Source organism: Lutjanus erythropterus, chromosome 9, assembly GCF_056507025.1.
Source record: "Lutjanus erythropterus isolate fLutEry1 chromosome 9, fLutEry1.hap2, whole genome shotgun sequence".
NCBI classification, from domain to species: domain Eukaryota; kingdom Metazoa; phylum Chordata; class Actinopteri; order Lutjaniformes; family Lutjanidae; genus Lutjanus; species Lutjanus erythropterus.
This window is the reverse complement of record NC_139325.1, coordinates 8,498,371-8,521,598: the sequence shown is the minus strand read 5'-3', so window position 1 is coordinate 8,521,598 and position 23,228 is coordinate 8,498,371. Positions and strand designations below refer to the sequence as shown.

Sequence of the window (23,228 nt, the reverse complement as noted above, 5' to 3'; positions counted from 1 at the left end):
ATATTTCACTTCAATAAGCAATTAATTAAATTTCAGATCTTTTTTAAATGTTTGTTTTCACTAACAGGACATCTTTATCCATCTTAATCCAAACAGTGTGAACAACAATATACTTTCTAGCTTTGTCAACTTCCGTGTACCTTCCTCTCATGACCTTTTTGCAAAGACAAAAGTGAAGCAATGAGCCATGAAAAGATAAGTTTCCCCATCAAACACAGTACCATCTGATGCATGTTTATTTCCATTACAATGGCGCTTTTATAAAATATCTGATGCAGAAACATCAACAGAAACCGTAGAAATGATAACAGGATACCATACACACACACATAACCCATAAATACATATGAACACACTTTAGAAAAGTACACATTATCCTTTAGAGCCTTTGGTCTGGAACATTACGCCAGGTGGAAACAACAAACGTTTGCAGGAGAAGAGCTCTCTCTGAAGCCCTGTCATATTTCATATCAGCACAGAATATACAGTGCACACGTGACACCGTTCGCCTTCTCCCATTATGAAAGGATGTTTTGCATTGTTTAGGGATTTACAACCCTGTGTAATCCTGACGCCAGTCCGTTTTCTTAACGCTAAAATTTTTGCATAAGATAAAGAGAGAATGGAAGGCAAATCAAATAGAACCAAGCACCAGGCACTGTCGAGTGAGGCACTTGAGCACCTAACACCTCTGGTTTGGCATCATGACGTTTGGCACATGAGGGTGGCGTTGCACTTTGAATTGCATGTGTGTGTTTGTCTGTGTGTGTGTGCATGTGAGAGAGAGAGAGAGAGAGAGAGAGAGAGAGACAGAGGTGGGCGATTATAAAAGCCCTGTCGAGGAAAACTCTCACGGCCGCCGCCTTCTCTGTGCTACCTGTTGTGCATCTGAGAACAATTGGTGGGTCACTTACATTCATTCTCCTTGTATTTACAGTTCCACCACCTACAGTACACACTCCTGTCATTTAAGAGTGATCTTTGAGCAGCTCTCACAGAGCTTTGAGATAAAAGTCCGCCTCTGACCAAGGCTTCCAGTCTGTTGAGTCATGAAAAACGTAGTCCAGTCAATTGTTCCACAACGTTATTCTTTTTCCCACCATGCAGCACTGCACCCTCCTGGTTTCCTTAGCAGAGTGATCCTGGGCCGGGCTGATGATGACAGAGGAGGGGGGGGGCTGCTATGATGTGGAGGAGTCTGGCTGGCTGAGGTCCTTCTTCCTCTTCTTCTTCTTCTTCTTCCCGCTGCAGGGCTTGCAGACACAGCACAGGATGCAGGGCGAGGCCAGCAGGAGGAGCGGAGAGGTCACCAGCACGATGATGCTGACGCCCACCAGGATACCCACCACCTGATGGGACAACACAACAACATCTTTACAACTGCACAAAATATTACCAATGGATCTATAGGTAGATGTGTGTGTGCATACACGTGAAGTGAAGCCGGACCTCAAGGTGGTTTTGTTTTGTAGTATTAATTGCCTATCAATGTGTGACAATGGCAATAAAGTTAACAAAAAACAAACAAAAAATAAATAAATAAATAAAAACAGTGAATGAGTAATAGTCATAATATTGAACCATTCAAATCAGATAAGAGTCCACCTACTAGGGACACTCAACTTGCTTTGGCCAGGGTCCACTTTTGCAAAATGACAGTTATTTATTAAGTTACTTATTTTCAATTTAAATGACTTATTAACTAACTAAGCTTATAAACTAAATCAATTCAGTATAAGGAACTAGACCTATGTGACAGATGAAATCAGATATTTTACTACATTTAATAACTGCAGCTGCATTTTAGTTTAAGTGCTTTAGTATCATCGTTGACAGAGTTGATACAACATGAAACAGTTGAACCCTCTCCATCATGCAATCATTCAAATGTTAGAATGATTCATATACAGAAACTGCTGCTACTGGAAGAGCATATGAATGAAGAGCATATTTAAGCTAAGAGAAAAACGAAGCCAACAAAGCCGACAACAGTAAACCAAGGACAACTGCTAGTGGCTACGTAAGAAGCACCAGTGAAGTGTTCCCAGCACCTGCTAGCACCAAACATTGCAATACAATAATGGTACTTAGAGAGCTCAGTAGTTTCTGAGGTAGGACACAATGTAATAAATTTGAGAAACACTGTCTTAGACAATAGTGTTTGAAACTTTGTGACAACATTTTGTGTTTAGTCATTTTCTCCTCTTTTATCATGACGGCCTTGTGCACAAAGAACGTGGTTTTCTAAGTTAGATGTGGAAGAACCTGACCTGGAGACAACCCCCGACCTCAACCCCATCCAACACCTGCGGGATGAACTGGAATGTTGACTATGAGCCGGCCGCGGTGCGCTGTCAGAGCAGCATGACCATGCAGTTTGTGTCAGTATTCAGTACGGTCATCTATCAATGTGGTCATTTAACTTTAGGAAACGTGCACAAATGTTGTATACAGTACACTTTAAATGTCCTGTCACTACAGCAGAGTTTGGAGGCAGCTAGGAAGGAGTTACACTGTCAGAGGAATTTGTGACGAGCTGATTGTAAAACTAATAGGACTGGTTAGGCAAGGGTGTAACCATGTCTGCAATGAGTTGTTTTGCAAGGAACAACTGCGCTGTTGTACTTCCAACTCTCCAGACATTCTGCAATGCAGACACACCAAGACGCAATCAGGGGCTTTACTGCAAACTTGATACAAACCATGTGATAATGGCATCAGAACAGGGGAAAGAAAGTAGGTTTGGCGGCCAGTTGTAATGGTTTTGTTGAACGGACGACGTCATTACAGGGCAGGAATTTGAGATTAGTGCTGGGATTAGTTCAGCTTAATGTCTGATAAAGGACTGTTTGGGCACACTGGTGGAAAACAACAAGGAGCTAACGCAGACTCTCTGGGTCTTAAAAGGGAAATTCAGCAATAGTCTGATGGTGAATAAGAGTTGAGTTATGCACTGATTTCAGCCTCTGTTTTGTTTTGTTTCAATAAAGTGAAACGTGCCAGACTAGAAGTTTCACTGTCCTGCGTGGGCTCCTGTAATGTCCTGCCTGCAGAGTATTTCAACAGTGACTAACTGAACTGACAGCCAACAGTGCACCAGGGATGGAGTCCAAAATCCTAACCACATTTTTACCCAAATCAAACCCATGCATAAAATAACCTGCCACCCACGGATGCATGCCTCTGCAGGATAATCAATCCAGACTAAAGGCTGACATTTTTTTGGAAATCAGAAACTCCCATCTCACAGGAATCCCACGGGAATCCCATGTCCCGCAGGATGGGAGTCAACATCATGATCATCACAGGACTGGGACAGGACAGGAAAAAGAGTCAACAGGAGTTGGCGGGACGGGGAGACAAAATAACTAAGAACTTTTTATATGTAAAAAATAATGTGTAATGACGTGTGTGGACTGTGGATTGATGAGAGCCATTCTTCCGGGGTTGGGATGGGACAGGTTTTTTTCTGCCATGGGATTAGGACAGAATGGGAGTATTTTTGTGGGAGTGGGAGGGGACAGGACTGAAAACCAATTAGCTAGTGTTTTGCTAACATTAGCTATCAGATGTAGCTAACTAGTTAATGCTAGAGCTAGCCAGCTATCGTTTTAGTACAGAGCAACACACTAGCTGCAGTAACTAGCTATTTTACTATTTAGTTAAGTTTATTTAATTTCTAAAAGGACAGCATGCAATGGAATTAATCACTTACATGAAATGAGGACATGGTTGCACCAGATTTGCACCAGCAAAATGTAATGTAATTTCTATCTGTAGGCCTACACATAACAAGCAGATCTAATAAATAAGGTTAGAAATACTACTTGAACACAAAGAAAAAAGTGATGGGACTCAACTGACTATTAACAAAACCTGCAGACACAGATCATTATCAGCATTCATTTGGAATAATGTTACTGGCCACCTGACAAATATAAGTCCAACATTCACTCTCCTTTTAGCGCTGATTTGGTCTCTACCACCTGAGGGAAGTATCTTAATCTTTAACTTGGATCTCTGCTTATTGTTAAAGATCATGTAAAGCAACAAAAAATGTGTGTTCTGAGTTTGAAACAAGAGTTATTAACCAAAAGTTCAAAATTAAATTTTGAAATAATGAAAAATGAGCAGTTTTCTCTGCTCCAAAACATGTCTGCTCCACTGACTCAGTGTCAAACACCACTACAATCTGAAAATGCCCTGAAGCAGGGATGCACCGTCTAGCAGCTTTATTGGACATGTCCAGACATGTTTGAGCTACCACACAGGATGTTTTCTTTTCTGTGTCAGGTTGTTGGAACTGAAGTGAGCTGAAGAGAACTGCTGGGCTGATTTGGACTGTGCCGGTTCATGGGGCTTATATAGTTTTAGGGGACCATGGCACCAGCATGTCACCGACCTACGTTTCACGTCCATCCAAAAATTCCTGAACATGGACCAACAGTGTACCAGGCTAATTCCACAGTTCAGTGCTACATAGTTGTCAGTGTTTTCACATGTTTTCAGCAACTAAATTTCACATCACTTTTTTCCTTCACACATACTTTAACTATCTGTCTTTCATTTGGTGCTGGGAAAGTCATGTGCATCGAGTTTATAAGAGCTGTTAAAGCAGGAAAACATGATGAAAGCATGATGGATGAGTATTTCAACGGTGACTAAATGAACTGACAGCCATACAGTGCAGCTGGGACTGATTCCAAAATCTTTACCCTCCAATCCCAGTAATGTGATGGCACAGTTTTACAAAAATCAAACCCATGCATGAAATAACCCACCACCCACGGATGACTGGGTCTGCTGGTTAATCCATTCAGACAATGACAGAGTCACCACAAGCCTGAAATTAATACTGTGTGTCTGCTCTGCCGTCTGCTCAGTGGCCTCACCTGCGTTCTGTTCCACATAACCGAGGCCCTGGAGTGTCCCAGCTTGTTTCTGCACGGCCCTTTATCATAGTGCCTCAGGAAAATATCACCCTGCAATTACAAAACACACAGGTTAAGACATGAAATCTATCATAAAGCAGTCACCAAGGACACTCAAACAAAAGATGGTGAAGCAGAGGCTGAGATGTTGCGAACTTGGCTGTAAAAAAGTATAGATAGAATCTAGACAGGTGGCAGCGGGGCAGTATAGTTATTTTTCAGCATCACATCTGTGAGCAGGGTAAGAGGGGACACTCACGTCCAGATTCTGCAGACAGTACCAGCAGAAGGTGTGTTTGCAGCTCTTGCACAGCATCTGTGCACAGCCCTGGTTCCTCTCGATGTAGATGCCACACATAGGACACTGCTTGATGGGCATGTCGGAGTCGCTGTCAGAGCGGGCCCTGCGTATCGAGGCACAGACACAGGAGACATATCAGGCATGTAGTCGACGGTGGCATACATACTGGATGAGGCTGTGCAGGCCTCAAGACTCACCAGTCAGAGTGTGAAATCTTTATTTAGCAGCAGAGTTGAGGGTCAGAGCTCACTTTGAACTGGGTTAATTATTTTGGGATCCAAAGGTATGAGGCGAAATATTCTGTGGGTATGATACAGGGCTATAGAAACCATTGAAAAGGACCATTGAAAAGGCTGAAGTTATATTTGAGGGTTTCAACAACCTGAGAAGTTTACATTCTACAATTTCAAGCATTTTTTAGACTTGTTATCATAAAACCTTAATTAATGGCAGGAGGACAACAAGCTGTGAACACTATTTCGACATATTAACACCTTACACCTGTGGTTCTCAAAGTCTTTCTAGCATGCCCCTCTTCCAAAGCCGAAAAACGTTCACATTCCCAACCACAATTTTTTTTTTATCATCCATTAACAATAATGGTGGAAGCAACTAATAAAAGGATGGAATGATGTTTCTGGCCGAGTCCAATATTCACTCCTCCTTTAGCTGTGATATGGTCTCCATCACTTAGGGAAATATCCCTGACCTTAGCTGGCATCTGTATCTCTCTACCATTTGGTGCTGGGCAGCATGCAGTGGGTTTCTGCTCACATCCTTTTTATATTCAATTATTTAAAGATGGCTGGTCCCCTGTAGGGGAAGTCAGAAAAGATAGTCAGTCAGTGCCTTATAGGTGGGATTAGGACCAGCGTTACCGCCCACAATGTAATACTATATGTTTGTAATCTAAAAAACACTCAAATAATTATTAAAAACACCTTTAACATTATATTAACATTAACTGGCGATTCTAAGCTAGCAAAATAGCCAGCTGCCTTATTAATTTATCTGATCTATTTTTAGACCAAATTAACACTTTGTACATGTATCAGATGAGACAGATGTGTAAAAGAAGGGCGAGTAGAATAAAATGTTGCAGAAGGACTCCCACACACTGTCTAACTTGCAGTGTAACATTTGATTTGCAGCTTTTTGGTACTAAACCTTCATTTGCCTGTTAAAACATAACATAACATGAATGTTATATTGCAAGTTATACAGTGTGTGGCAGTTCCTTTCAAGACTTTTGATTTCATATCCAACAGGTTAAATGGAGGACAGGGTAGTTGATATATAAACTAGCTGCAAAAAATGCAAAAAAGAAGAGATTGACTGCATGTTTGCATGATCATGTATACAGGGATGGGTTTTTTATGCTCACCAGATCCCAAATATAATCAAAATCAAGATCAAAATAGGGCTGCAGAATTCATCACAATATTATGGAAATTGCAATATGGCCAAGTGCAATATCCTAATTGCAGAACCAGAACCAAATCACAATGTAATGCACAACTGTAGTGCTGCAGAGATGCTCTGGCAAATGAACAAAAACATGTTTGTTTGGTACAGATCCAGACAGAATACATCATCACAACTGTAATGATGTTTTAATTCAGTAAAAAATAAAAACTGTAATGCACAAATGATCATTCTAACTAATTGTATCATTTTGCCAATGTTATTTCAGTCAAAGTAATCACAGTGACTTTTTTACCATATTGTGCAGCCGTAGTCAAAAACAGGAAACCCATGAGCATGAAAACACACCCAAATGAAAACTAAATGGCATCTCAGTATCCATGATTATTATCAGTGTGTGCAGAGAAGGATTTGAAACAGCTATTAGATCATTATGTGGGTAGAATTAAAAAACAAATACGAGGCTGTTCACAAGGAGACAGTTAACAAACCGCAGTGTTTCTAAAACACTGGCTGCCCTGGCTGGTACAACAAGATTATGTTTGATGAGTAAACCTGCAGGCTGAGGCACACCATGCTCTCAAGTTCAACTCTAAAGTTGATTTCCCTTCATCCTCCACAGCACACTGCAGAGACCACCGCTCCACCGCAGTGCACAGCGTCCTGTACAGTGAACTAACTGGCTCGCTGCCCACCATCCTCCTCCCTTTGGCACAGAGACAATGGAATTCCAATATAAGTCAGTGACTCCCCAGTGACATCAGTCAGTCTGGCAGAGTAGAGCCACCGCTCGGAGCGGCACGGTGATGTAGCTGTACAACAGGGACGACACGGAGGGCACTGCTGAGGAGGACTGAGTTATTAATCCTGAAATAATGTTTAGATTCAACTCAGGGCCTCTGCTGGGAGACGAGGAACTGTTGTATCTTTTTATACTAAACTGAAGGTTGGGATTTCAAAATAAAATGACAGAATGGGTAACGTACAGACTGTTTAAGGTAATACACATACTGGGTTGCACCGACTAGAATTCATTTTTAAATCATGGCTTAAGTTTAAATTATATTGCACCAAATTTTAAAACTAGTTTAAAATCAAGAAAGATTAAATTTAAACATCTATTTAGATTAAATTAAATTCTGTTGCACCAAAACTCAAATTTAAAACGTGAACCAGTTTTAACTTTAAACCAGAACACTTGAGAAGGTCTAACATTTAAAATCGTTGCATTTTTTTACATTGATTGAGCAAAATAATCAAGCTCCTCAACAAACATTTAGGGACAGACAGAACCCAAATTGATTTTATAATAATTCTCTTCTTTCTTTCACTCATGATGGTTCTGTAGAGCTGCTCTACTAAGCTATCATTTAGCTAGCTAGCAAACAATACAACATGTTTCTTACATTTCAGCTAGCTAGCAAGCCGCAACATTTTGTAAACCTTATAGCTAACTAGCATGCAATGTAGTATTTTTTTTACTTTTTACCTAGCTAGCAAAAATGTGACATTTCATACATTTTTATCTAACTAGCCAACTTAAAAAAAAATTTTTTTTTAAATAATTAAAGTTTAGCTAGCCAGCAAACGATGCAACATTTTGTAAACTTTTTATCTAGCTAGCAAACAGTAGAACTTTAAAAAGAACTTTTTAGCTAGATAGCAAGCAATGGAACGTTTTGTTATTGAATATAGAACATAATAATAATAATAATAATAATAATAATAATAATAATAATAATAATAATTCATTATACTTATGTAGCACTTTTCAAAATACTCAAAGACGCTTGACAAAAAGAGAAGAGAGAAAGGAACAGTTAACAGTTTTCATCCTTTTTATTTTTTATTTGTTTAATTGTAATCTCCATATTGATTAAACTGAAAATTAAATTGAATAGTGAATAAAACCCATTAATGCAGTTTGTTTACAGCAGTGACAAGTGTTTCTTTGTAGACTCTTTCCTCAGTGTCCTGAACCAACACACTCATCCTGCTGTCAGCACAGTATCATTTTCAATGTGCAGTCAGACTCTGCGGCCGCAGGCAGCGGGTGGCTCACTGACCTGCTTTCATGAGCGGGTGAGGGTGACATCATAGGTTGGCGCTCGGGGCAGGTATGGCCGTCCTGCCAGGGCCCTCTGCACCCAGAGCAGAAGACGGTGTGGCAGGTGGGGCAGGGCACGGCGGTGGGCTCGCCCTCAGTGCTCGGCTGCAGGCTGCACACGGCCTGGCATTCAAGCACCGGGCACCAGGCTTTACTGGGGTCCAACTTCACTTCTGCAGAAAACAAAGACAGGATGTGAGTCAAGCTGCTGTGATGTTACACACAAATAAATGCATATTTTGTTATTTCTAAACCCAAGTAACACCAGCAAAACTGTATATGCAATCAGTTATTAAGGTATCGAGGTCATTTATTATGATTACACAACACAGGTTTGGTACCAGTATCACTTTAAGGGTACTGGTATCGTAACTTTTTAAACAAGACATACCCTTATACACCTCTGTAATAAAAACACACAAGGTCCTATTAACCATTTAGAGGTTAATTTAGTGGATGCAGCCCACTGAAAAGTTTTACGTGGCCCACAAAGCCATCATGGAAATAGTCTAGCAAAGACAGTCAATAGCATTTTGCTTACCATTAATCTTTCATCAAACCTTTATTTTGAAAGGTCTCAGTGCTGTGTTCATTGGTAATGATAATGAACAGTATCTTTTATATTAAACTGTAACTTTATTCACATCAATGCTGTACATCCATGTTGAACATAAAGTTCTTCTACTTTTGTTGCTACTATCACTGCAACCTATATGCAGCATGCATGCTACACTGTAAAATATCAAGTTTTGGACAGTGGCAACAAAATATTTGCCCACAATTCAACATGGCAATTCAGAAAGGGCGACCAGAAGTACAAGTGCCCTATATAGAACACTTCTCCATTTTTAGAGATTTTGCCATCATTAGGACCTCATATCATTTGTGTCTGGCCCATGGCAGCCTGATCAATTTCTCATGTGGCCAACCATAAAAAATAATTGCCCACCCCTGATTTAGAAACATGGCACCCTAGTGGGCATTTAACCACAACACATAATGTTTTATCTACCACAGAGGACATTTTTTGTCTCCCCCAATCCATCAGTGGCTAAAGGACATGTAAAAATGGATTGTTCTTATTTCTAATTGGTTATCTATGCAGGCAAACTACCCTCTAAGTAGTTTATAAGGACAGAAGGAGAAGAATTTAAATGTAAAATGCTGACAAAAACAAAATCTGTTCCAGAACCAAAACAAAGACTGGAGCTTTCCTAATGTGACTCAGATCACCAGCTCATACTTTCATTGTGAATCATAGCAGAAGGCAAACACTGTTGCAAAACAGGCTGCACTTTGCACTTCTTTATACTTTCAATATTATGAGCCATCTGATTTATAGCCAGAGTAAACAATAACTATTATTGGCTTCACAGCGTATTGTTACTGTGCAACTGGAAAAGACCAATATAGCTACAAGGCAAACTAACCTCAGTTTGCAATTTGTAAATGTCAACAGAAACCTATTTCAACATTTATTCTCCCCTTCTTCCCCCAAGGCCTCCACTGCAAGACACAGACACAATTTGCCTTCACAAAGACTTTCCACAACTTATCAGTTATAGGTCAGGCAATTTATTAGCACTGAAAAGCTCATTACTAATCCATTTAAAGGGACAGTTTCCCACAAAATCACACTTTTTCTCTTTATTTTAGTGCTATTTATCTATCCAGATTGTTTTGGTGTGAGTTGCAGAGTTTTTCTCCAATTAAATGGCACACAGCGTTGAAAACCTTAACAACAATGTCTATTGCCAGAAATTACGACCAAGTTATTCAAAATAACCTACAAACTACTTGTGAGTAGTTTCATGTAGGAACTACTTTCTTTCTAGTAGAAAGGAAGAAGCTCCTGCAGATTTGACTGTAGAAAGAAAATAGTTCCTATGTGAAACTGCTCACAACCAGGTCTGTGGATTATCCTGAGTAACTAAGACATGATTTCTGGAAATGGACATTGCTGTTGAGGTTTTCAAATGTATCTTTTTGCCATGTTGAACACAAGCTGAGTGCCATTTAATCCCATTATATCAGAGAAAGATGGACAACACTACAGGTCAGAGGGAAAATAGTTTTTAACTTTTCCTGTAATGTTTGTCTTGAAGCATTTCCCTACTGGTGATGTTTGGTTTATCCAAAGGTATTAAAGCCAGTTTAAGTCACCTCCAGGTTAAGACTAGACCAGAGCAGAAGAGAAAAAAGGGCACAAGGCCACATAGTATCCCAGGCATGTGAAGCTCAGCACTCCGAGGGGCTGCTTAGCGTAATGCCACCGGCTGAAGTGCGACCTGAAATAGCCCACCGCCTGTCAGCAGTCATCAGCATGTTAATGCAACAATACCTACCTCTCTCAAACTTCAGACGCTGATACAGCTCCACCTGACCTTCTGACGCCAAATTCGCTATCTGGAATCATACAGCACAGAGAGCAGCCTTTAATGATACTGAACTAAAATCCACAATCTTTTTCAAACTTTAAGGGATAGTTTGGGTTTTATGAAGCGGGGTTGTATGAGGTACTTATTTGTAGTCCATATATAACCTACAGTACATGGCAGTCAACACGCCCCAGTTTGCAGAAGCAGCAGGGTACTGGTGTAGGAAGCTGAACAACGTACTGCTGTGGACAGGGTCAGAAGCAAAACGTAGCCACCAAAAGAAAATTTAAAAAAATCACTAGCCAAAGCCACCAAACTCCTTTGGCAAAAACAGCAATTTTACCTCACAGAGCATGGGAGATGCTGGTCTACCACTGCGTCGATCATTTAGTTTGTTTATGTTATTGTGCGACTTCAGTAAATCCACAATAAACCTTTACAACACCAAAGTCAAAATAATACAAACAAACTAACTGATCAAGGCAGTGGTTGACCGCCAACTCCCATGTTCTGCGAAGTAAAATTACTGATTTTGTCAATGGAGTCTGGTGACTTTAAAGACAGCAACAATTGGCTTTTATAATGCTGGTTTCCTGATATTACTTCTTTTTAGCTGGGCTTTTAGCCTCCTACACCAGTACTCTTTTCCAAACTTTTCCAAACCTCATACAACCCCTCTTCAAAAAACCCGAACTATCCCTTTAATGGATAAACGCAAAAATACATAATAGTCAAGATTAAATTTTAAGTGGTTGTTGAGAATCTGGTACTTTCAAGATTATCCAGAATCAGCTGGTCACCTAGTAACTGCAATTAGCTGCATACAATTCACCAGAAAGAGCTTTCAAAGGTCAGTAAATACTGAAGATATTTTTCTTAAACCAATTACAGAAGCAAATGCCAATTAGCTACATTTTCAGCAAATTCTTTATTTCTTACTCCAATCTTTTAAGACAAAAGAAAGACTAAAATAAGCATTAAAACTGCTTGCCATGCATGTCCCCCCCCCCCGCTAACACTTTTTGTACGTCTACCATCTGCCTAATTTCACTACTGGATAATAGGGGATAGAAACTCTACAATCAAATCAGTTCTAATTTGAATGGGAGGCCAATGAGCCTCAGTTAAAGAGGCTTTTCATACAATAACAGTCTCAAAAAAACATTACGAATGAGGAACTGAGGAGCAGAAATTCCATTTGTTTGTGAATTAGCAGTTTAAGCTTCTTGTCTGACGTGTTTGCTGGGTGTTTGCTGGTATCTGCGATGTGTGACAGCTCACAGAGTTTCACTTTCTGTCTGAATGCTGCTCACATTACTTAATTTTACTACTCACACTCAAAAGCAAAAAGAATTTCCTTAGACATGTCATTAAGATTGGATAAACAGCGTTTACACAACATCTTAGTCAACCCAGTCCACACAATTAGAAAAACATAAGAGTGAAAATACAATTTTAGATTTCTTCAGAAGTCTGCTTGCAGCACTCTGGACTGTAAACAAACTGCTGTGGCCGGCAACCAAGAAATTCACGGAATATTCCCAAAAAAGAGCTCGCCTGAAACAACTTTATGACTGTGCATCAACATTATTTTTGTGCTTCACGGCCTCTGAAGACTCTTTGCTTTTTTTGGTCTCACTCATGACCTACATGTCACTGGTTTTAGACAGGGCATACCTCAGAGTCCTGTAGCACTCCAGTCTTTTGGCAGGCCATATCTGGACAGGTGATGGGTGCCCCCCCACCCTCCACGATGGCCAGCTGAACATACTGCTGCAAACACTGAGGAGGGACACACAATATAAACAACAGCCTTAAAACCATGACACAAATCAAACGTTCTCTGACAACAGGAGACATTCTAATGCTGGCAGTTGTCTTAGGCTTCACTTTAAATTGTGTTGCACCAAACTTTGAAACTAGTTTAAAATTATGAGGGATTAAATTTTAACCGCTGTTTAACCCTCTCTAAATCTGTCTATATCCTTCCATTAATTCAACAAAATGTAATTTTAAATCTTCCCAAAGGAGGAGAAATAAAGCTTCTCTGTCGAGCTATCATGAATAGGCTGACTAGGCTAGCATGAACTAACTCTTAGCTAGCAAACAATGAACATTTTGTTAACTTTTTAACTATTTAACTTTAGTTACATAGTAAACAGTGTATCATTTGATTAACTTTTTAGGTAGGTAGCAAAATATGTAACTGTTTGCTAACTCTTTACCTGACAAGCAAACAATGAAATGCTTTCTTAAATTTTTAGCTATGTATCAAACAATGTAATGTTTTATTAACTTTTTAGCTACATACTAAACAATGTCACATTTGGTTAACTTTTTAGGTAGCTAGCAAACAATCAAATGTTTTGTTAACTTTTAAGCTAGATAGGAAACAATTTAACATTTTGTTAATGTTTCAGCTAGCTAGCAAACAGTGTAACATTTTGTCAAGTGTTTAGCTACACAGTAAATGATGTACCATTTGGTTAACTATTTTAGGTTGCTAGCAAAATATGTAACCTTTTGTTAAAACTGACAACAATTAAATGTTTTGTTAAATTTTTAGCTGCATATCAAACAATGTAATGTTTTATTAACTTTATAGCTAGATAGCAAACACTTGTTATTTTTTAGCAATCTAGCAAACAATGTAATGTTTTGTTAAGGCTTTAGCTACATAGAAAACAATGTAACATTTTGTTAACTTTGTGTAACATTAGTAAGGAAATACAGAGGAACCGAAAAGTAACATTTTTCACCCCACTTGTATACTTATTAGGCCTCAACAACCTTTTTTGTTTAAGAAAATAAGCATCTCCATATTGATTAGACTCTTATTTAACCTTGGTTTACATTAATAAACTTGGATTTATTAAACCGAGATTCAATTTTAATTGTACAACAAAGTCCTGCTGAATTATCAATCTGGCTTTATTAATTTTAAACCTTGTTTTGCTAAACTACAATTAGAACTAATCTTAGATTAAAATTATCTTTGTTGGTGCAACTCAGTCTCAGAATGGGTTTTTAAAACTACGTGCCCATGGCACACTGATCAACAACAAATCTTAACAAGCAATTGACCAATAGAACATGAACCACAAACATCATGCCCAGTGTATTTTAATACATATTGTCTTTACTGTCCATCCTGGGTGAAAAATAATACATAAGACACAGAACACATCAATCAAAACATGACAAATAAGGTCAAAGAAAGCAGAAAACACTGAGCTGTTCTGTAAACAGGGTAAACTAAACACCACATAAACATAAGTCCTTATCAGGGTTCACACGTCAAAAGTCATATGTTTCCTCAGACATGAAATATGTAAGGGTAGGAGGAAGTATGTAAACCTTGCGCAAGACAGGCAGACAGTTTTGAGGAAGTGAAAATAAAAACATTTAAATGTCACTTTTCCGTGGAAGACGGAAAACAGATTTATCCTAGGACTCCGGCACGAGTTTGTAGGCTCATTTAAACTTGTGCTTATCATGTGCTTTCTTATACAGCATGATGTACTGTTCAACCAAAAACTGGAATTAAACAACACAAGCAGCAACAGTCTGTGCTCTCGAATACAGACTGAAGGAGATGTTTCAGGTTTATAAAATTTTGTCCAACTGATAAGCAGGGTTTACTATAGCCATTTCCCTTCTCTTTCCCCGTGACACAGTTTATGTGTGTGTGTTTTATCTGCGTGACCTTGTGCATGCACTACTGACAACTTAGCTCGCTTGGACAGAGATTAACACCTGCCACTATCTGGCAGCCTGTGTGTGTCAGGGCATAACACCGACATCACAGTTTCGATACGCCAGGCAGGCAGTAGACCTCTGTACCTCTGTTACAGCTCCGTATTCTATTGGTAGCAATTCTTCTCTCATAAAACAGCGCTGGAAAACCTCCCCGGAAATGTTTCTGACTTCTAACAGCTCTGATGAACCACAAAAGCTACTCATGGCAAGACAAGGAAATGTGTGTGTAAATGTGAGGGAATGCCAATCTTGCGTTAAAACCACTTTATTTCATTAAAGCTGTAATATGCAAGATTTGTTCATAAAGGGGGCTAGTTTTAGATCTTAAAGCAGGAAGCAGTGCTGCAATAAACAGGAGCATCTCAGTCCAAGTCATTTAAATGTTGGGAGATTTGCCTAAATTGCCCACAGAAAAGTTCGTTGTTGGATCACTTTTATGAATTCTTCAACGCCTACAGATAATGACTAAAAACATGAGCAAGAATGAGTAGAGGATACTTGCATTTTCTAAGCAATCTAAATATAGCCTGGCAGCACCCAGCTCTGGGACAAGGGTTTGATTTCCTTGACAGCTAATATGTCTTTTAGTTTCCTTGAACAAACCTGAACTGTAAGGGTCCGGCAAGAATTATCCAATTAAATTATTGTTTAACTTTATATCATATTGCACTACTTGAAGAGGTTTTAACTGTTAAAATGCCAAACGTCTTATTGAAACACAAAAAATCAAGCTCCTCAAAGAAAGTTAAGGGACAGACTCAACCCAGCTGAGTTTTATGAGGGGCCTCTCTTTTCTCTCTTTTACTCAAGTTGATCCATTAAAACCTTAAAACAGTCTGACAGTTGTTTCCAGGCAGTCCCCTTTTTTCCTTACTGTGCTTTTATTTGTTTTTTAATCTTCTTTTATTTGGACATATTACTACACTAATTTGGCTTTTAGCAAGTTATCTAACAAAGAATGTAATGCTTTGATAACATTGTAGCTAGCTAGCAAACACTGTAATGATTTGATAACTTTTTAGCTACCTCACAAACAAGGTCACTTTTTTTTTTTTTTCAACTTTACAACTAGCTAGCTAGCTAACAATAAAATGTTTTGGTAACCATTTAGCTAGCTCCCAAACAATGTCACATTTTGATAACTTTTCAGCAACCTAGCAAACAAGGTAATGTTTTGGTAACTTTTTAGCTAAATAGCAAACACTGTTGTGAGCAGATTCATGTAGGAACTACTTTCTTTCTAGTCGAGAGAAAGAATTTCTGGCAGATTAAGAAAATACTTCCTGCGTGAAACTGATCACAGCCAGGTCCATGGATTATCTTGAGTAACTAGGTCATAATTTCTGGAAATGGACATTTCTGTTGAGTTTCTCTTATGTGCCTCTTTGCCCTTTTGAGCAACACAAGCCGAGTGTCATTTAGTCCCATTGTATTTGAGAGAGATAAACAGCACTACAGGTCAGAGAGAAAATATGTATTTCTGATTTTCAACAACAAATTTTCTTAAGAAATACAGAGCAGCTTAAGTTTAACTGGTTCCACCCTCTTTTATTTTTACTCTGTCCAGATAGCACTCAGCACTATTTTATTTATTAATTTGGGTAAGCAAGCATCTCCACATTGATTAAACTCTACTTAATTGAGATTTATGTCAATAAATTTGGATTTTTAATTGTGCAAGAGAGGTCTGCTTAATTTTAAATCTAGATTTACTCATTTTACGTCTAGTTTTTCTAGCCAGACATCACCAGACTAATCTGTAATGTGCCAGAGCAAATGAAAGATGAGCTTGGCAGAATCATTTGGTTATTTTTTTTTAAATTCTGATTAGAACTAATCTTCGATTAGATCAGTCTTTGTTGGTGCAACACAGTCTTAATGTCTGGAATAAACTGGTTGTGTTTGTCTCCTCTTACCGCTGTACAGAAGACACAATTGCAGCTCTGCAGCTCCCTGGTGGCTGTAGATGGTTGTTCGCTGAGGCACAGCTTGCAGAAGACCTCGGGCCCCAGGTGGGGGTTGGCGCCGGTCTCAGGGGACGCCGGTGCCGAATCCCCGGCTACCCGGCTCAGGGTGGGACTCCTGCTGTCCATGGTGGGACGAGGCATGCAGGGAGGGGAGGAGTGAGGAATCAGGCTTCTCCTAGCCCTTCTGCTGGGGTCTGACAGGGGCTAAAGCCTCCATGTTCCTGAAAGCAGAGAGAGCGTTCGTCTCTTCAGTGAAGTTCTACCACTTTTCTTCCTCTTTGTTACAGTTCACACAACCACTGCCCAGCCTTATGACAACACTGCACCCTGTTTCTGGAAACCTGTCATCTGTTCTGGTAACTTGTACACAAACTGTGATGACGTCACCTCTCCCTGAGGCAACACACTGTGATTGCCTTGTTACCTGTGATGAATAAGATGAATTGGTTTAAAGCTGCACACTGCACAAAGTAAAATTTGATTGGTTACTTTTGTGACTTCAGGTTTTGAAAAGAAATTTTTGTATTTAAAACTGTTCTCAGTAATTCTAATTTTATTTGTTGACAATGTTATTTTTTGTGCTATTAAATGATTCAAATCAAATCAATAATTATGGCAGCATTATCAATTTCTCATCATGTCTGTTGTTTATCCATAAATGGCTGTCATTGTTAAGGCTAAAGTCCAAGGTCTGTGTTTACTAAGCCTACTGTTATTGACCACCTCCTCATTCATTCTAACAGGAAGAATTGATCATCAGCTGTCTTTAGAAACATGGTAAATACAGGCTTGTGTTAGCTAGTTAGCAGGTACTTGTTTAGCATGTAATGTCAACAATGGGCAAAATTACACGTGGTAAAAACAGGGAAATCAAATGATCACTCAAATACTCAAATAAAAGTAATTGTTTAATGAGAGGAAAGAAAGGTTGATCAGAATAGGTGGTACTCTGAACTAATGCTAAAGTCAGCAGGTCAAACCTGCCAACACTTCTATTTCTCCAAAATTTCAAAGCCATCTCCCACCGCTTCTCATTTTTCTGTTTCTCCCAGGAGACTTGCATAATTTGCATGGCCCTCAAACTTTATTATTATAAATTATAGTCATACATGGATATAAGTTCTACACACTACAATTTCAACCCATCTTTCATCGCGACCAGGCAACCCACAACCTGATTCAAGGGGAGTGTGCTAAGCTGCTTTCTGTGCAGGCAGACGGTTGATGGTTAACTTTACATTAGCTGTTTTAAAATGTCAGAGCAGGACGGTGTGCCACCTAAACAATCTAAATACTTTTTTTCACCCTGCCAGCCCCATATTTTTCATGTGAAATATATTTTGAAACCTAAATGTTGGCAGGTATGGCATGATAAAATGCTCACAGTGGTAACGCTAAAATGTCAATGTTAAGGACATATATCACCGTGTTCACCATTATAGTTTAGCATGTTAGCATGCCATCATTTGCCAGATAGCACTAAAGAAAAAGCATTGCTGAGGCTAATGGGAATTTTATTTTATTTGACCATCAAGTACTGGACCAATGGACCAACAATGAAGAATCCTTTTTTTTGACTCTTTTAGATCACATCCCTGCTCATATTGTGCACCTATTTGACCCACTGGTATCAGATCTAGAACTGCAACAATTTATCGAATAATCGTTTATTAATCAATTATTAAATTAATTGCTATTTTGATAATTGATTAATCAGTTTGAGTCTTTTTTAAGTCAAAATTCTTTCATTGGTTTATTTAGTCCTCTGTGACAGTAAACTGAATATCTTTGAGTTGTGGGCAAAACAAGACATTTGACGACATCATCTTGGGCTTTGGGAAAGATCAGTCAAAACTTTTCACCATTTTCTGACCTTTTATAGGCATCAACTATTAACTGATTAATCAAGAAAATAATTGACCAATTATTCTACTATGAAAATAATCATTAGTTGCAGCCCTGATTGGATCAATACTCAGGATCGGCCAATACAACATTAAGGTGTCGGAATCTGTATCAAGAAGAGAATAAAGGTCTAGGTGAAAAAAATGAAATTTTCAGGACTCAGGTGCCCCTGAAAACAGCCAAGACAATGATCTCATTCATGCACAGTTAAAGCCATTTCATTAGAATCAAACAACCATAACATACTGATGAATACAGTTCATATCCAATCAAACTGCCCCATATCTATCATGAACAAGATGGACCAGCACTAATGTGTCTGAAACACTTCCACCAGCCCCGTCCACTGAGAGACGGTTGCCCTGGTAATCTCCAAACTTTGCAGTTGTTTAGGAGTGAAAGGCTTTACACTGTTATTAAATACATATTGGAGTTTCCATGCAGCAAAGCTAGTTAGAGAGTAGAGACCTGTTATTTTCCCACGTGAGACCTGCTTACGCTTTGGGCAGGGCAGGCTGACAGCATTGTGGGATGATGACTGCAGCCGGCTCAGCTCGGCTGTCTGGAAAGCAGTGCAGGAGGATCCACCGTGACAGTGCAGAAATACCAACATACGCAGCAGCTACACAACCTCCACTATCAGTGATCTGCATGTGCACCGCCGCCGATCGATACTGTAGAATAAAAGAGTGCTCACTGAAAAATTTAGGACACCGACGGTGGCTGTGGCGGCTGTATTGACTGAGCTAATCTAAAAGTTTCCTGCCAACTTTTACAGCCTGCCGAAACAGAGAAGCATGTGCGTGGGATAATGTGTGATTTCAACAGCCGCTCATGCTGCAGAGTGCGTTTTTAACGCCACCGTTTCCTGTGTGACCCTGTTCTGTGTCCAACCACTGTTATCTACAGGATTAATCGCAAATCCCAGATTATGGGGTTATTATTTCTCATGCTTTTTGAGATTGGACAGAACCAAAGGGATGATTTTTGGGTTTGGCGACTTTAGATCCCTTTAACACTACATTGGACCTTTATTACCCACCTACCTCTGTCCTGCTGTCCAAAAATATGTAGTCTAACTAGTACATGATGTCTAGAAGTCACATGTTTTCAGCTGTGTTAAACAGTTTTTTGTGTAATATACCTTTTTAGGATATTTTAACCACGAACACCACTTTGGTACAGAGTGAAATATCTCAACAACTATTGCATGGATTGGTACAAAAATTTACAGGGTATTTATAGACATTTGTGATCCATAGAGGATGAATCCTGAAGACTTCAGTGATCCCCCTGACTGTTTCTCTAGTGCAGGGGTGGGCAATTATTTTTCATGGAGGGACACATGAGAAATTGATCAGGCTGCTGAGGGACACAAATGATATGAGGTCCTAATAATGGCCATATCTCTAATAATGGAATGGTCAGAAGCGTTCTACAAAGGGCACTTCCACTGTTTGTCACCCTTTCTGGATTGCAATGTGATGAATTGTGGGCTAATATTTTGTCGATGTCTAAAACTCGATGTTTTACAGTGTACCATGCAGGCTGCATACAGGTTGCAACAATAGTAGCAGCAAAACTAGAAGAAAAATAACATAGACAACATATAGCTTTGTATAACATGTATAGCATTGAGTGAATCAAGTTACAGTTAAATATAAAAGATACAGTTCATTATCATTACCACTGAACACAGCACTGACCCCTTTCAAAATAAAGGTCTGATAATAGTTTAATGGTGAGCAAAACACTATTGATTGTCTTTGATAGATTTTTAATTTTTTGTATTTCTATGAAGGCCTTGTGGGCCACATGAAACCTTTCAGTGGGCTGCATTTGGCCCACGTCTGCTCTTGTGCCACCATGATGTTTACGTTTGTGGCTTGCAAAATTTCTGGACAACTGAATGTATTGCCATGAAATTTGGTACATTACTCCCTGTGCCCCTAAGGTTGATCTGCAAAAACTTCAGTAATATGGTAATGCCTTTACTGCTAATTGGCAAATGTTAGCTTGCTAACAAGCTAAACTAAGATGGTGAGCATAGAAAACATAATTGCTTCCAGAGCACCTAGCTTGCATCTTGTGATGTATTTCCAAATGAAATGGGACAGAAATTGATTTGAATGTTGAAAACTAGCTAACTCTGCTCTGCTAAAACTTGAAGATTGATTGATGGGCTGATGTCTTTATTGGTTGAAATGGCTTGGTTCATCCTAACAAAACCGTGTGTCATATTTTGTTGTACAGGAAGAAAACATGGTTGTTTATTGATATAAGAATTTTTTTTTTTTTGGGGGGGGCAGCATGTATTGTTAATATAGGGCCCTATGAAACCTGTTCTAACTACAGGGTTGTACCTTAATGCTGCCATCAGTCTGTCAGTGGCACACGCCGGGCCCCCATCAAAAGAGATACTTGGCTACTGTTCCCAACTGGCTTAACAACTGTGTGTGGGGAAACCCTGCATTTGCAGATGGGACTTAATTTAAATATATTAAACATCAATACAAAATGCTGACAGCCACAAGCTTCTGTCGAAGGACATCATGTCAAGTATCGGCCTTCAGAAACCTTGCCTGACTGCAGTCCCTGCCCCTGAGCGAGCAAGAAGCCCACATTCGAACTTGAATCTCCACTCTCGGAGCTATTCATTAATCAAAATGCCCTTGTGTGCTGCTAACAGTTCTTTTTAGGTGTGGAGCTGGCTATTAAGGTCTAGATGGCATTCCAGCCATGGTGGTGGGTGGGTCGGGGGGGGGGGGCATCAAAGCATCATTGTTGACCAGAGAGGCAGAAACGGAAAAAACAGACCTGCCCGATGAAAAGCTGCTGCTGCTTTTACACACAGGCTGCCACTGTGTTAAGGAAGGAGGCAGCTGGGGCTGTGTGCTCGTGGAGTGTGTAGCAGAATTTATATGGCATCATTTATACAGCTGCAATCACTGCTCTGTCTGGATTTCTGGACCAGTAAGCTGAAAGAGCTTAAAATAAGTTAAAACACAAAAGAAAATGACACCTGGGTCCCTTTATCTACCGTACATGAGTTTACCATCAGTCCAACACTATGGTGGAATTAGACTGTTCAGATTTAAAGGTGGATTATTCCCAGAGTAATATCCCTAAAAAGACTGACAGTTTGCTGAGATATATGCATATCTCTCTACGATTAATCTTGAGGTTATCATGCATTTTTCGTGACAAAATAATAGTGTAATATGTTATCCATGACAATGCATGCACGAAATCTGACACATCTGCATCACCCTCAAGGTTGCCTTCTAGCATAGGTCAAAACTGGAATCCTGACGCATTCACGGTCTAATACTTAACAGTTTTTTTTAGGTAATGGATGGTGTGTGTGATGCAGACGAAAGAGGGGACCTACCTTGCTCGTGGACCAGTGTATGTAGGAGCTGCCTGAGTCCAGATCCACAGCCGCAGTGCTCTTCCTGTCACACATGTGTTGATACAGTCTGTTGTTAGGATAACCTCGGCTGTCAACGCCCCGATACCGCCTTTCTCCCTCACACGCACACACAAAAACACACACGTACCAGGCTTAAAGAGAAACCAAAAACATGTTTAAACGTCCTGCTCGCTGCTGTCTGGGCTGAGCGCGCGCGTGTGTGTTAATGTGCGTGTGTGTGTGTGTGTGTGTGTATGTATGTGTTGTTGTGTATCTGCTCCGCTTCTGCGTTTTGTTTCCATCCAGGAAGCTGTGGTTGCCTGCTCTGTCTGCTCAGCTCCACTCATGACTGCTCCTGCCGGTTGTTTAACTATATTCATGCTGCGTTCAAGAACAGTCGGAAAAATGAGGGAGCACCATGAGCTGCTCAGGAACGACACTGACAACAATAAAAACTTTGTGTGTGTGTGTGTGTGTGTGTGTGGGGGGGGGGGGGGGGGGGGGTTAATACATCAGTGAGATGTTAGATATATTAAAATAAATAAATCTGATAAAAGAAGAAGGTGGGAAGGTTATTTTCTTCTGTTACCAACTGGTTATATGTTAAAGAAGAAGTATTTTATTAAGTCATTTTAATTACCAATAATATTTATCAGTGTAAACAGTGTATGCCTTTGACTTGTCAAAAAAACCCTTCCATTTTATCAGTTTTGGACCTCAGAGATAAAAACATTTCTGCACTAGCACTCTCTATGTTCAGTTCAGGCATATTCATAATTGATTCCTGTGATAACTACCCAGCAGCCTTTTCGCTAACACGATTCTACTTTAATTTTATTTCTTTAAAAAAGAAAAGCAGAAGCACTTTAGGTTTAAAAGAAAAAGCATATTTTCTTCATTTTTCCTGTTTTTTAATATTGCAATAATTGTTGAATTGTGGAGTTTTTATCGTGGTATTATAGCACCTTGAGTTTTTGGTAGTTTTGCTAAAAGCTGATGCTTTTTAAGGTTCAGTACATTATTTGGGAGAACAGCACTGCATG

General features: G+C 39.5%; 1 protein-coding gene across 1 annotated transcript; it reads right to left on the bottom strand.

The window, feature by feature from the left end:
• Window positions 1-452: 452 nt before the first annotated feature.
• On the bottom strand, window positions 453-22,519 carry rnf144b (ring finger protein 144B). Its single transcript, XM_084726035.1, has 9 exons — window positions 22,334-22,519; window positions 22,165-22,228; window positions 16,818-17,089; window positions 12,820-12,924; window positions 11,110-11,170; window positions 8,724-8,937; window positions 5,191-5,335; window positions 4,893-4,982; window positions 453-1,349 (listed from the first exon to the last, which is right to left on the bottom strand). Exons 3-9 carry the CDS (start codon window positions 17,007-17,009, stop codon window positions 1,182-1,184), a joined length of 975 nt encoding a protein of 324 aa, XP_084582161.1. The 5' UTR covers window positions 17,010-17,089; window positions 22,165-22,228; window positions 22,334-22,519; the 3' UTR covers window positions 453-1,181.
• Window positions 22,520-23,228: the final 709 nt, after the last annotated feature.

Bases quoted from the DNA above. Each gene is read 5' to 3' on its own strand.
- rnf144b (XM_084726035.1), bottom strand. From the start codon at position 17,009: ATGCCTCGTCCCACCATGGACAGCAGGAGTCCCACCCTGAGCCGGGTA. The intron at 12,925-16,817 runs GTAAGAGGAGAC...GTCCCTCCTCAG, and splicing joins ATTGTGTCTTCTGTACAGCG to TGTTTGCAGCAGTATGTTCA. The intron at 4,983-5,190 runs GTGAGTGTCCCC...TTGTAATTGCAG, and splicing joins ACTGTCTGCAGAATCTGGAC to GGTGATATTTTCCTGAGGCA.